General features: G+C 35.9%; 2 protein-coding genes across 2 annotated transcripts; one reads left to right on the top strand and one right to left on the bottom strand.

Moving 5' to 3' along the window:
• LOC132067591 (sec-independent protein translocase protein TATC, chloroplastic) lies at window positions 1–6,091 on the top strand. The gene is made up of 4 exons (XM_059460862.1): window positions 1–373; window positions 3,196–3,503; window positions 4,463–4,753; window positions 5,651–6,091. The coding sequence occupies exons 1-4, from the start codon at window positions 127–129 to the stop codon at window positions 5,858–5,860; spliced, it is 1,056 nt and encodes a 351-aa protein (XP_059316845.1). The 5' UTR covers window positions 1–126; the 3' UTR covers window positions 5,861–6,091.
• A 338-nt stretch (window positions 6,092–6,429) lies between these two features.
• Window positions 6,430–11,190, bottom strand: LOC132067590 (uncharacterized). The gene is made up of 4 exons (XM_059460860.1): window positions 10,997–11,190; window positions 10,802–10,895; window positions 8,585–8,794; window positions 6,430–7,312 (listed from the first exon to the last, which is right to left on the bottom strand). The coding sequence occupies exons 1-4, from the start codon at window positions 11,069–11,071 to the stop codon at window positions 6,615–6,617; spliced, it is 1,077 nt and encodes a 358-aa protein (XP_059316843.1). The 5' UTR covers window positions 11,072–11,190; the 3' UTR covers window positions 6,430–6,614.
• Between the last annotated feature and the right edge of the window lie 3,000 nt (window positions 11,191–14,190).

The following is a 14,190-nucleotide window of genomic DNA, read 5'->3' as shown; positions in this document are numbered from 1 at the left end:
ATCTGAAGATATCTTTTGGTAAAGACTAGTGAGGACCAATCATCCCATCCACCATTTTCTTCTGAAAAATAACACCACAAAACAAAACCAAATCAGAGGAAAAAAAAAAAAAAAAAAAAAAGAGAGATGGGAAGTTCAAGTGCTCTCATCTCAAATCTTCACTTGACTCAAACTCACTGTTTCAAATGTTTAAATTCAAGAACTTCTCTAAATATCAACACAACAAGGCCAAAATTGAATCTTTCTAGTAGAAAATACATCAAAAAGTTCAGTAGACTTGTTTGTTCTGCTGTTGAAGATTCCATTGAAAAACAGAGAGAAATTAATGGTACAAATGCTACTAGTCTTGGTTCAGCTGTTGAAGATAGGCCAGGTAATAAATACCCACATATATCTTTATCCAAAATGAATAAATGATGAATATTCAGATGATTATTATGTAAAAGATTGAATTTTTACTGGTTTTCTTGAGTTTTCTGATATGGGTATTTTGTATAAAGGTGTAATTGTTAATTGGGTTGGTCCTTTAGCTAATTATGTTTCTTTATTGCTGGTTTTCTTGAGTTTTCTGATATGGGTATTTTGTATAAAGGTTGGAACAGTTATTTGGATACCCAAAATGAATAAAAGAGAAATATCCGGATGATTATTATGTAAAAGATTGAGCTTTTAATGGTTTTCTTGAATTTTCTGATATGGGTATTTTGTATAAAGGTGTAATAGTTAATTGGGTATGCAAAAATGAATAAAAGAGAAATACCCATATGATTATTATGTAAAAGATTGAATTTTTTATGGTTTTCTTGAGCTTTCTGACATGGGTATTTTATATTAAGGTGTAACAGCTAATTGGGTTGTTACTTTAGCTAATTATGTTTCTTTATTGCTGGTTTTACTTGAGTTACTGAAGTGGGTATTTGGTATAAAAGTTTAACAGTTAATTGGGTTGTTCCTTGTAGCTAATTATGTTTCTTTATTGCTGCAAGTGTTCAGAAAGGGCTTGTTTTTTTTGTTTTCCATTGTCATAGCTAATCATTCTTATATATCATAGAAATGATTGCTCGGATTGGTAAGACTATTACATGGAGATCTTGGAGAGAATTGGGTTTTAGGGAGGTATTATGAGAAAGAATAGAATTTGGTATATGCTTGTGGTTTCTTTCAAAATTAATTGAGGAGAGCTAGGTAATAGGAATGGAATTAAGTAGTTGTATGAATTAAGAATTACGGCTGTTGAACTTCAGATTCCTACATATAATTTCACTAGTTATCTGTGGCTGTTAGTTGCAACTTGTAAGTTGTATTAGAGGACCTTTGAGGAAACTTCAGCTAGACATTTTGCGTATCATATAACACCAAGGTGTCATTTGCATATAATATATGGAGATCTTCACAACTTCCCTGTTAACTTTATTACCTTAAACCCTTCAATCCATTCCATGTCTATGGAGAATTTCAGCATCCTACTTTAGTGCTTCCATCACTATTAGCTGGAAAGGAGAAAGGGGATTTTCTGTCTCAACTCTCTAGTGATTCTAAGAGTTCCTTCAACTGTGCTTTTTTCCATTTCTATTCTTTTTTCAATTCACTACAGTGTTTGTAATGAGCTGAGGGAGTCTGACAAAGTTTCTGCTTCATCTATGTTATTTATGTTAAACCAAAATGATAAAAGAAGGCATTTATACTTGAGTCTAATAACATTTTCCTTTCCCTAAAAGCCCTTATTTCTTTCTGTCCACACAGTGCGGATAACTCCAGGGATAGTCATCCATATACAGTCAGACCTCTCTATAACAACATTTCACTATAATGGTCAAGTTTCTTTTTTTGGAACGACTTTCTTATCATGTCATACAGTCAAATCCCTTTATGGCAGTGTCTTTTGTTCCGATATTTTTTGGCTGCTATAGCGAAATGCTCTTATAATGAAAGATCGTTCCTCAGAAACATGGTTGTTCTAGTGAAATGTTATTATAGAGGATGGTTGTTATAGGGAGGTCTGACTGTATTATATGTTCTCTAGAACAACATTTCGCTATAGCAGCCAAAAAATATCCGGACAAACGACACCGTAATAGAGAGGCTTGACCGTACTGTATGTCAGCATTGTAATAGCTCTTTGCAAGAGTTCCTTCAACAGTTCTTCTGTTTCTTTCCTTCCTGAGGGGTCATTCTGCTGTATTATTAGGGTTGACTAGATTGCTGATAATAATACACATTTCTGTTTGGTGTTGACTGGAATATGATGCACTTGTAAAATATTGAAATTGGTCCCCTTGCCTTAAGTTCAATAATGTGAGTATGCTTATTTTTTTCTATGAAAATGTGAGAAACTGCACATGTTCTTCACTTCTTTGTCATTTTATATAAACTACTCTCTCCGTCCAAATTTATGTGGCACTTTTTCCTTTCTAGTCAGTCCCAAAAAGAATGACACCTCTCTATATCTAGTGACAATTTAACTTTAAACTTCCTATTTTACCTTTAATGAAACGATTTATAGCCACACAAATACCTATGGCTTGCTTTAGACCACAGGTTTGGAGAGAGAAAAATAGGAGAGCTTTTGAAGGAGTAGAGTCGAGTTTCTCTCAGTTGAGGATTAGTCTTCGCTCCCTTATTTTCTTTTGGTGTAAACAGAAAGTTCCATGTTGTGTAGATAATTGGGTGGAGTTTGTAAAGAATCATATTTTGTAGATTCCTTACCTTTGGTATACACTTTGTATACGGTCCGTTTGCCATGTTTATGAATGAAAGTAATTTACTTGATCCAAAAAAAAGAAATTACCCTCGCCGTTATGAAACTTCATTTTATTTTGTTTTGGTGTGGGTGTGGTGGGTCACGGTGCACGTTTAAATGGGCAATCCGTTTGAATTGGGTAATTGAAAGTCAATGTGGGTAATTTTGGCCAGATTGGGGGAAAACGTTAATTGGGATTAAATCTGATAAGTTTTATAACGGCAATGGTAATGTTGACCAGATAGTGTAACGAAGAGGATAAAGTTGAACAATTTAGTAAAGTAGAGGGGTAAATTTGGCCCTTTTCCCTTCTTTTATTCTCTTTCTTCGTTGTGCTGGATTGGTGATTGTCCATGACTGCAAAAAAAATTCCTGTAATTAGATTGTAATAATGCCTTTTTTTAAAAAAAAAAAATCAAGAAGATAGTAGTAATGCATTTATTTTTTAAATTCAGATGTCAGTGATGGCTCAAGCGAGAGTGTATTTAAGAATGCTGAATCGGATAGCGAAGGGGGTATTGTTTATGATTTCCTTTACCCTAGTAAAGAGCTCCTACCGGATGATAAAGAAATGACTCTATTTGATCATTTGGAGGAGTTGCGTCAGAGACTCTTCGTGTCTGTTTTGGCTGTTGGTGCTGCTATAGTGGGATGTTTTGCCTTCTCAAAAGAACTTATATTGATTCTTGAAGCCCCCGTTCTAGCCCAAGGTGTTCGGTTTTTGCAACTGGGTCCAGGAGAGTTCTTTTTCACTACTTTAAAGGTAACAATGCATCTTTAATTAAATCTCCTTTACCACTCATTCCTGTAACCGTTTAACTAGGATGAAATATATTTCGTGAACTAGGTGGAGATTTCTTGTGTTCAAGTCCTTTAAGGGTTAAAAGTTTGTTTTTGTGCCTGTATCTGGCTTGTATCTTTGATTATATGCTGAAATATGTACTTCCTTTTGATTGAATGTCAATTTCTATTTGGGCCATTATTAAAATAATTACAATTTTTGTGTTGTGCTCTCTCTCTCTCTCTCTCATATATCTTCCACTACTGAAGTATTAAGTTGTCATCTTCTGATTCTTAACTCTATAATGTGCTTATTGTTGGCTTCGCCTAAAAATGTGCTTATAATAGTTTGCAAGGGACTTCTTCAGTCTCAAAAAAATAGTTTGCAAGGGACTTGTTCAGTCTCAAAAAAACTAGTTTGCAAGGGACTTCTGCTAAAATAATTGCTTACAAACTAATGGGCTCTATCCATTCATGGAACTTCTAATGTTCGCTTAACTCTGTAATTGTAAAAGCTTAACTAAAATAATTTCTCTAATTTAGTACCTATGGGAGTGGGCCTAGTGGTCAATGAAGTGGGTTGAAAGCTATGAGGAGTCAGGTTCAAAACCCAGGAGGGACAAAACACTAGGGAATTCTTCCCATATGTCCTATCCTTGGTGGACAGAGTTACCTCGCAGCTGTTGCTGGTGGGAGATGGCAGGTATTTCATGGAATTGGTCGAGGTGCGCGCAAGTTGGCCGGGACACCACTGTTATAAGAAAATTATTTCTCTAATATATCAAGGAAACTGATGATTAACTAAAATAGTTCAAACCTGAGATTAGAGTTTGGTCAAACCGTCATGATGTTTTTGTTGTTGGGTTCAACTTTGACGTTGGAATTCTTACTACTGTGGCATGTTCACGTTAGTAACTTTTACTGTTCACACTTTTGATGTAGGTCTCGGGATATAGTGGGCTTCTCCTAGGAGCTCCTGTGATTCTCTACGAGATCATAGCCTTTGTTCTTCCTGGTTTAACAATGTCAGAAAGAAGATTCCTGGCACCAATTGTCCTTGGATCATCGGTGCTTTTCTATGCCGGAATTGTTTTCTCACACTTGGTTCTCACTCCAGCAGCCTTGAATTTCTTTGTTAATTATGCAGAAGGGGCCGTGGAATCTTTTTGGTCCATTGATCAATACTTCGAATTTGTGCTCGTACTCATGTTCAGCACAGGACTGTCTTTCCAGGTAGATCTTTTGCTTGTGCTATTTTCTTTTCTGCATGAGTATATAAGAACATGCCAAACAGTTTAGTGGAAGGAAATTTACAGTTTAGCGGAAGGAAATTTAGCTGTTCTTCTCAAACCTTTGGCCGTATACTTCACTTTTATGTTCTTGGCTGGCTTGACTTACAACTAATGCTTGCTTAAAAGCACCTTGGCCATAATTGAACAATTTTTGGGTTGAAAATAGAAGCGAGTATTCGAAATTTAAAGCTCCCAAGGTTGGAGCATAGCGGTCAGTGAAGTGAGTGAAAACTATGTGATATCATGGTTCAAATCCAATAGAGACCAAAAACGTTAGGCGATTTCTTCCCATCTATCTAAGCTTTGATGGACATAGTTACGTAGTACATGTGTTGGTGGGAGATAATGGGTACCCAACTGAATAGAGGTGCGCATAACCCTGTCCAAACACCACTGTTATAAATAAAAAAGAGTGAGTATGATGATTTTTAGTGGTGAAACAGTCAAGATTATTGCACTGGTCTCCAACCTAGGCTAGTTCTGAAAATATTTCTGAATTCACTCTTTAAATGCTACTCCCTCAGTTTCAGTTTGTTTGTCTTACTTTCTTTTAGTTTGTTTCAAAAAGAATGATTCTTTCCTAATTTGGCAACTCTCTAATTCCAATAACCCACATGGCATTTTAAGAGCACAATATTAAAGGGTGTTTTGGTACGTTATACATATCTTAGTGTAAGACCACAAGATTCAAAAGTCTTCTTTACTTTCTTAAATCTGTGCCCAGTCAAACTAAGACAAACAAATTGATATGGAGGGAATATTGTATGATGTTGATATCCTCATGGTATCCGAATTGCTTCAATCCAATGAACAGTTCTACAATGCATCTCTTTTACAGGTTCCTGTAATTCAACTGCTTCTGGGACAAACTGGTCTTGTGTCGGGAGATCAAATGCTGTCGATTTGGAGATACGTGGTGGTAGGTGCTGTCATTGCTGCTGCAGTGCTCACACCATCAACCGATCCCCTTACCCAAATGCTTCTAGCTGGCCCCCTTTTGGGTCTTTACTTGGGTGGAGCATGGGCGGTTAAGCTTACTGGGCGATAAGCGAGTGCACTTCTGTTCTTTGCATCATATACCAAGATAGGGATCCAAAATTCATGTAGCATAAAAGGACTTGAGGGGAGGATATGTGATCTGTTTTTTGAATACTATCATTTACTATTGTCACTGTCCAATGTGTATAATTAGGAGCTTAGCTGACACTCCATTCCCAATGTCATTTTATCGGATCTTTTCACTAATATATGAAAGAAATAGTCATGGGTTTGCATTATATATTCTTTATTTATGGACTTAGAAATGATGTAGAGTAAAAGACATCAGAGAACGAAAACAATTTGTGAATGTCATAATCTTATTTAGGTTGATGTAACTTATCTTTCAAATACTTTAGAGAATAGTTCTGTAAAATTCAGCTATGAATATCGAAACACCAGTACAGTCAAACCTCTCTATAACGGCATTTTGTTTGTTCGAATATTTTTTGGAGGCTATAACGAAATGTTGTTGTAGAAAATATGTAATACATAACATAAAAATTGGCTCCAAAGAAAAGTCGGTTGTTACAGTAAAATGTTGTTATAGAGGATGATTGTTATAAAGAAGTCTGACAATAGAATTAAACAAGCAGTTGGCTTGATAACTCTATATTCATTTAATGGCATAAGGTCACAAAAACCCAAAAACACATCCAAATATATGTAAGAACTTTTACTCAATGCTCATGGCTACAAAACTAAGAAGTTCATTCAGAAGCATTTCTATTTCTCCTCCCCTTTCCCTTTCTCCTTTACTAAAATTACTCGATAACGAGGTTTTCTATCTTGGGCGTAATATCAGTTGCATCTGATTGATCTAATTCAGCTTCCAGTTGTTTCAATGAACTCCGCAAACCATTGCACACTTTAACAAAATCTTCAGAACACCCTTTAAGTTTTTCCAGCTCCACCTGTATTTCATCAGTAGTGGATGATATCTTCTCCATAGCAGCCTTCAATGCAGAAATTTCTTGTGGAGGATAAAGAGAAGCTCCGAGTTCGTCAATTTGCAGCCCGATTTCTTGAGAAAGTTTTAATAGTCTCTCTAGAGAGGGAACAAAAGTAGCCGTAACCACAGAACTTTCCTGCTTAAGCAAGCTTGTAATGGAGCGAATTAGTTCTTTCATGACCACAAGTGTTGCAGACACAACATCAATAGTTAACCGAGCAATCTTCATCTCCTCCGGAGAAAGATCATTGCCTAGATCACCTGCAAATGAATCATCGCTATACTGGGATTTGCTTTCTCCTTCGGCGGAATCTTGAACAGAAGATTCATCTGCTGGCTTCAGTTCATTCATTTCACGAAGTACATCCTTCATGGAAACAGCAAGTTGTGTCATTGCTCGACCTATAGCTGTAATATTTGTGGCTGGAGTCTTCTTAAGAGCAGAACAAGCTTCCCAGACAGTGCCCACCAACTGTGGGATTGATAATTTCTGTTTTTTGTTATCAGATCCTGCATATGATAAGCGAGATGAATGATTTTTTTTTTTGATAAGTAAGGTGAGATGAATAAAATTGAACAGCAGAAAGTACCAAAAAAAAAAAAAAAATCAACTTTAATTAGTATGCAGAAAGAGAGGAAGTCCAACGCTGCTGCTGCTGTCTTTAGTGCTCTCTAATATTCACTTTCATTTGCTCCATGACTAATAACTAATCAGTTTTTTTAATATTGAGGATAAATATCTCTCGGGTTTTTGATACCTAAAAATGGTACCTTTTCGTTTACAACGCATTTGGTGTTGTTGACTAACTGGCAGATATACTCGTATCAGAAAGTGAGTCATACTTTCTCAGCAATGAAGGAACAGGGCCCACTTAGTAGAACAAAAATATTTTCATTGGAAGGTGTTTTCAAAAAGAAAACTTTGCCTAAATCGTTTTACCCTAGTAAATCAAATGCTATCTACCTCTTTTTATCGGTTTTGTGCTATTATAAAACTGTTCTCAATCTCTTTCGGGGGGTGGGGTGGTCGTACGAAGGGGTTCTTTCTTTCCTTTCAGCCAGTTATTGGGTAAAACTAGCTAAGTGCTGCCTTTTATGCTCTCTATTTTCTTGATGAAACTATAATATGCGACAGAAAAGGGGGACTATACTGGTGAATCCCCGTATGCTTAAGAAAGGATTCTAGGTATGTTGAAGTGGGTAATTATTGATGTACGACATATGCATAAATTCAGAAAAGATAAACACTACTGTAAAGCAATATGATGACTGCACCTTTTTCCATTTCAAATACATTAATACTTCCTAATAGGAGTGGCAAAATTAGTCTATGAAAATATGACGTGCTCAACGCATTTGGGTTGGTCAATGACCCACCAATTTACTAGCTCAGCCCATCCAAAACTTTAGTTGATATGAAGCTCAAATTGATCCATGAGAACGTTGTCAAAATATTTTCAAAAAGATATTTATTTGTTAGATATGTTATATGTAGTCATAATAAAGAAATATAGTTTTATTAGGTACTTAAAAAAATTATAAAAGAACAAACAAAGAAATTAAAACTTAGTAAGAATTGGGCGGGTTGGGTTATGACCCATTTTAGCCCATTTCAGCCCAACCCATATTGGCCCAAGTAACTTCTGGGCGGGTCATTAACTCAACCTATTTTGACCCGCCCATTTGACACCCCTACTTCCTAACATTATGAATTTGTAAGTTGTTCATATTTTCATGGACTTGGGCTGACGAGAGATAAGTACATAGAGAGAGAGAGAGTACCATATGAAGACACGGACTCTTTCATCAACATGAAACTGCTATCAACAACTTGTTTAATGGACGCATGAATGCAAGAAGAAAGGGTAGGTCCCGCGCCAACTGTACTAGAGTGGGAGAGCAAAAGGAGCCCTTGCAGTGTATTAAAATATGAAGCCATGTTCTCCTCGAGTGCTTTAACCTCTGGAGTTTCTCCAGTCCAAAGCATTCCAACTGCACCAGAATGAAAAATAACCGTCAATTACCAACACTATAAATGCCCAGAACTAACCATGCCCTCCCGGTTAGTCAACAATTGGACCCCTCAATCCTCCCAAAAAAACAAAAGGAAAACAAAGAAAGAACAGAACAGGGAGTCAAACAAAGCAAAACAGATTTCAAAGTTCAATTTTTTAACTAGTATAACATGTATAAAAGAGACAGCTCCTTCTGTTTGTGTTTTGCTCTGGACCTCTAGATATCAATATTTGGAATTGCAGATAGATAATTGAAAAATCAAAAAGCAATATGAATCATCTCAATTTTCAAATGCAAAATCTGGATACCAAAAGTATCTCCAGAAAATGAGGCGTTATATATAAACCAGTCGCTTTTTTCATTTAACAAATGATGGGATTCTAATAATTTACCCTTGATTTCATATTATTAAAGTAGGACAATATCGACATTTTAACATCTTTAGGCTTCCTTAAAAGTAATTTACTCTTGTGTCTCTGCCTTATTACAGTTAGAATTAATTTATATGGGAGATTTTACAAGGTGGACAAAACCACATAGTTTATTAAAATATGAATCCAGTTTATTGTAAAACATGCACACTTTTACTTAATTAATGGATATTAGGAAATAAGAATGTAAGATTTGTTTCAAATGAGAATACGATCATTGATATAATTATTGTCAACAGCTTGGTGCAAAATCATAGATGTGGATAGAGAAGGTGGGTGAGTTGGAATATAACCTTGGTGAAAAATCATAGATGTGGATAGAGAAGGCGGGTGAGTTGGAGTATAACCTTGGTGCAACACTAACCTTATTTTGTAAATAGAATACCACTCATTTAGAACATACTTTGCATTTTGTACCATCCGTTTTCATCCCGCTTTATCCTGAAATTCTAAGTTTCAATCAAAGTCCCTTTCATTATGCCTGGAGTTTTGAGCTTTGGAATATCTCTCTGTCGTGCGCACACCCAAAACATTTACAATAAGAACCAACCTTACACTACAACTATAATATCATCTATAATCAAAAGGATATTAGGTAAAAGAAAGCTCACCACAGCATTACAACAGGGTACTAAATGCTCAAGGAGTAAATAGAACTTCCAGTATCAACCATCATCTTTACAAATATAATATCTAACCATAAAGCACATCTTCAGCTTACTGAGGACATGACCCTAGATAGAAAGGTGTGGAGGTCGAGGATTAGGATAGAAGGTTAGTAGGTAGCCGAGTGTTCTCCTTATTAGTAGTATTAGTTAGCAATCACCTAGTTTCTTTTCTTGTTGCCTCATTTGCTTTTTATCTTGCTATTTTGTTGTCATATTTTTCTTGATACCAATACCATGCTCCAAATCCTTTTCTTTCTTTCGAGCCGAGGGTCTCTCAGAAACAACCTCTCTACCCCATAAAGGTAGAGGTAAGGTATACATCCTACCCTCCCCAGACCAGAGGCGGAGAGAGGAAGGGCCAAGGGGTTCATCCGATCCCCTTTGATGATAAATTACACTGTTTATACATGGTAAAAATTATTTTTTATCTATATATAGTAGACGTTGAACCCCCCTTTGGCTTCTTCATGGTTTTACTTTTTCACATTTTGAACCCTCTTACTGAAAATCTTAGCTCCGCCACTGCCCCAGACCCCACTTGTGGGACTACAACGGGTATGTTGTTGTAGTTGTAAAGTGCAGTATTTTATTAAAAACAACATAAATTGTATAGAACTCTAACTTTGGAGGCAACCACATTTCAGCAAAACCAAATATAAGCACAAAAATGGCCTACATAAAGTATAAAAATTGGAACTTTGAGAGGTAAAACTAAATATAAAAGAGAGAAACACAGAGAACCATAAATTGAGTGTAGAAATATAAGTATGGAAACAAACCCATTTCAGCAAAACCAACTATAAGTACAAAAATGGCAAATATAAAGCATAAAAATGGAACTTTGAGGGGTAAAACTAAATAATAAAAGAGAGAAAGAAATTAACCCATAGTGGCTTGTTTATAAAGCTGTTCACCCATTTGAATAACCTCTTGCCACCTCACTTTTTCAAGAGATGAAGATGGTGTCTGATTCAACACCTACAAAACAATTTTTTTTAACAAAATTCCATAAATCACACCATATAAAATAATTGAAAATACAAGCAAGAAAGAATTGATTAATTAATTAATTATTTAACCTGAAGAGTTTCATGAATTGTGTTTAGATGCTCATTGAGAGCTCTATTCAATTGCTCCTTTGCTGCTTTTCCCATTTTTTTTCCTCTCCTAAAACCCTCAAACACTTACAGAATAGTGGAAACAAGAACAGGGTTGGGTTTATGAAGTATGAATCCGGAAACGGCCTCGTTTATGTTAGGTTCTAGTCCAATTGAAATAAAGAAACTTGTTGTACGCTTTTAACTTTTTGTATACATATAGCTTTTAAGCCAAAATACCTTTTTATGCCTAGTGTTTGGGTAAAATAAAAAAATATTTTAAACACTTCCATTTTAAGCTAAAATGACAAAAATAAGTCAAAAATCATAAGCTAGAATTCTAACTTATGACTTCCAAAAAATTGTGTGGATTGTCCTTCATACGGACTGGTCTTTAATTTTTGTCACTACTTCTCATTTAATAAAACTTTGTGGGCTAAATTACCCTTTTCGTACCAGTGATTGTGGGTTCGATCCCCAGCAGAGTCGAAAATAATAATAATTTCGTAAGTAATAGGTTTCTAAAAACCTATGCCTACTCGGGCGAAGTTACATAGAACCTATGCCTTATCCGGCAAAGGTTCGTGAAAATGAAATTCTGCCTTAATTTCGCAAGTATGCATATAGGCATAGGTTCTATGTAGTTTCATAAAAACCTTTGCCATGTCCGGCATAGTTTTTATGTAACTACATAGCGAGTAGACATAGTTTCATATGAACTTAGCCTTGCGAATTTTATTTTTTTATACTGAAAGGTAGTTCGAACCCAGAACCTTGGGGTATTTTTGGCCACCTTTTTAAGCTAAAAGCAAAAATTAAAGACCAGCAATTTGAGGAAAAAATTAAAGACCAAAGGCCTTTGAAGGGCAATCGTGCAAATTGCTCTATGACTTTTGGCTTCATAAACCGATCCAAACGGGCTCATAATACATAAGCTCAAACTTGAACTCAGCTGGTAAGTAATGCCCTCCAACTTTGGGTGTGCACAAGTAGGCACCTCAACTTGTCTTCACTGTATCAGTTGAGCACTCCAACTTACAAAATGATCATCTAGACACCTCCATAATTTGTGTGTCACGTCATCATTTGTGTTTACGTGTTCAAATTTATATAAGTTGAGGTGCATAGTTGTGCATACTCAAAGTTGGAGGGCATACTTGTCAGCTGAGGCCAAATTTTAGGGTATGTTTATGTATTATGCCTTTTTCCTAAGATTAAAATTTTAAAATTGCATGATATGTTCATTATTTGACGTTTTAAATTAATTAAGTTGACCCGCCCCGATCCAAAAAATGTAATCAACCCCACCCAATTATACTCTTCACGGTAACATTAAAGTCTTTAACGGTTCCATCACTTGTCTTTGACAGCTCAGTATTGGTTGTTCTTGCATGAACAACATTTGTGGCAGTAGAGTTTAAAACACCTGCAGACATTAGGTTTCCCGACACACTAGAATTACCAAATGATTCTCCAGATTGAAAGTTGCCTAAAAATGCTACTTGACCTTTGATGGAAGTAAATAATGAGGGTACAACATAAACATTTGGGAATCCAAAATACTGAATGATATAATCTCAATGTAAATTCACTCTTATTTTGTGTTGATTAGCTGAATAATTAGTGAGTAATTAGCTGGCCAAATTAGTTAATTGATTAGTTGGCAAGAAAGTAGTTAGAATCAGTTAGCAGGCGCGTGGGAAGTTGGTTGACAGCACACGCGCCAACTCCAAAAATCAGTTACTTAATTGTAACTGCATTTCCCTCCTAGTTTTAGCTGTAAATATCAATTCCTTCATTGTATAATTCATGTTTTGACATCAATGAAATAAGAATTTATTTCCTATCTCTATTCTCATTCCATTATCCACTTTGAGCTTGAGTGAATCTGTTCAAGAAGGGATCAATTCCCATCTTTAGGATCATTCAATTCATTCCAAAACTGTCTTAAATTCCAGTTCATATCGTTGCTATCAGAGCCTCGATCTTCTGATCTGTGAAATGGGAGACCACGACACTCGTATGCAAGAACTAAGAAGGGAAGTTGACACTCTCAAAGGATCAATGGAAGGAGTTGTCACTTCTGTTGCATAAATGCAGCAAGCTGTAGATGCTAAGGTAGCACAAGCAATTGAGGAAATCAAAAGGTTGTTAATGGGAAACATGAATCCTGTAAATGCTCTAGTTCGAGTTGATTTAGAGGAGAATAGAGTGCATAATGAAAATGGACAATCGAGCAAATAGAAGACCTAATGTAGCAGTTAATGAAGCTGATTATAGGGGACATGAGAGGCTTAGAGATCAATTCATAACAAATCACAAATACCAGCTAGAGTTTCCAAGTTTTGATGGTACTAAGTTGAAAGAGTGGTTGTACAAATGTGAACAGTTCTTTGAAGTACGTGAAATCCCTGATGATTCAAAGGTGAAAATTACCTCTTATCGATTGGAAGGCAAAGCGTTACAATGGCACCAAGCTTACATGAAGCAAAGATTAACAAGGGACTGGCCAAGATGGGGGGAGTACATCAAATGTTTGTACTTTAGATTTGGGACTGAACTCTTTGATGATCCCATGGGTGATTTCAAAGATTTGAGGCAAGTAAGTTCTGTTCATGAGTATGTTGATATTTTTGATGAATTACTGACTAAAGTAGATCTGTCTAAGGAGTATGTGGTTAATTGTTTTGTGAGGGGGTTAAAACCTGAGATTGGAATGACAGTTAAGACGCTAGGTCTAAGAAGTTTAGCCAAGGCCATTAGTTTGGCAAGAATCCAAGAACAAACACTAGAAATCCAACAACAAGTCTTCTTCCAAAACTTCAATTTGTCAAACTCCAGAAACACCACTAGATTTGCATCACCTTTTCAAGGTAGTAATCAACCTTATTCTAAACCATATAACTCTTCTAAACCAACCAATAACCCTAGACCAATGAGCACTGTTGTTAATAGCATTACTATCTAGCGCTTCTAAATCGCCGTAAATCCAAAACTACTTACCCCTGCTGAGATGGACGAAAGAAGAAGTAAAGGGTTATGCTACAACTGTGATGAAAAGTATTCATTTGGTCATATTTGTAAGAAGAAAAGACAGTTATTCTCTATGGAAGTAGAAAATTATGAAGAACCAGTGGAAGTAGCAGATGAAGTGATGATGGATCCAGGCGACTCGT

The sequence above is a fragment of the Lycium ferocissimum genome, chromosome 8 (genome assembly GCF_029784015.1).
Source record: "Lycium ferocissimum isolate CSIRO_LF1 chromosome 8, AGI_CSIRO_Lferr_CH_V1, whole genome shotgun sequence".
Classification (NCBI taxonomy): Eukaryota; Viridiplantae; Streptophyta; class Magnoliopsida; order Solanales; family Solanaceae; genus Lycium; species Lycium ferocissimum.
The sequence above is the reverse complement of the archived record's forward strand: the minus strand, read 5'-3'. Positions and strand labels throughout refer to the sequence as shown.

Coding starts and splice junctions, on each gene's coding strand:
- LOC132067591 (XM_059460862.1), top strand. CDS start 127: ATGGGAAGTTCAAGTGCTCTCATCTCAAATCTTCACTTGACTCAAACT. Junction 374..3,195: donor AGCTGTTGAAGATAGGCCAG/GTAATAAATACC, acceptor TTTTAAATTCAG/ATGTCAGTGATGGCTCAAGC. Junction 4,754..5,650: donor GCACAGGACTGTCTTTCCAG/GTAGATCTTTTG, acceptor TCTCTTTTACAG/GTTCCTGTAATTCAACTGCT.
- LOC132067590 (XM_059460860.1), bottom strand. CDS start 11,071: ATGGGAAAAGCAGCAAAGGAGCAATTGAATAGAGCTCTCAATGAGCAT. Junction 8,795..10,801: donor TTATAAACAAGCCACTATGG/GTTAATTTCTTT, acceptor ATTCTGGTGCAG/TTGGAATGCTTTGGACTGGA. Junction 7,313..8,584: donor AGAGTCCGTGTCTTCATATG/GTACTCTCTCTC, acceptor TATCATATGCAG/GATCTGATAACAAAAAACAG.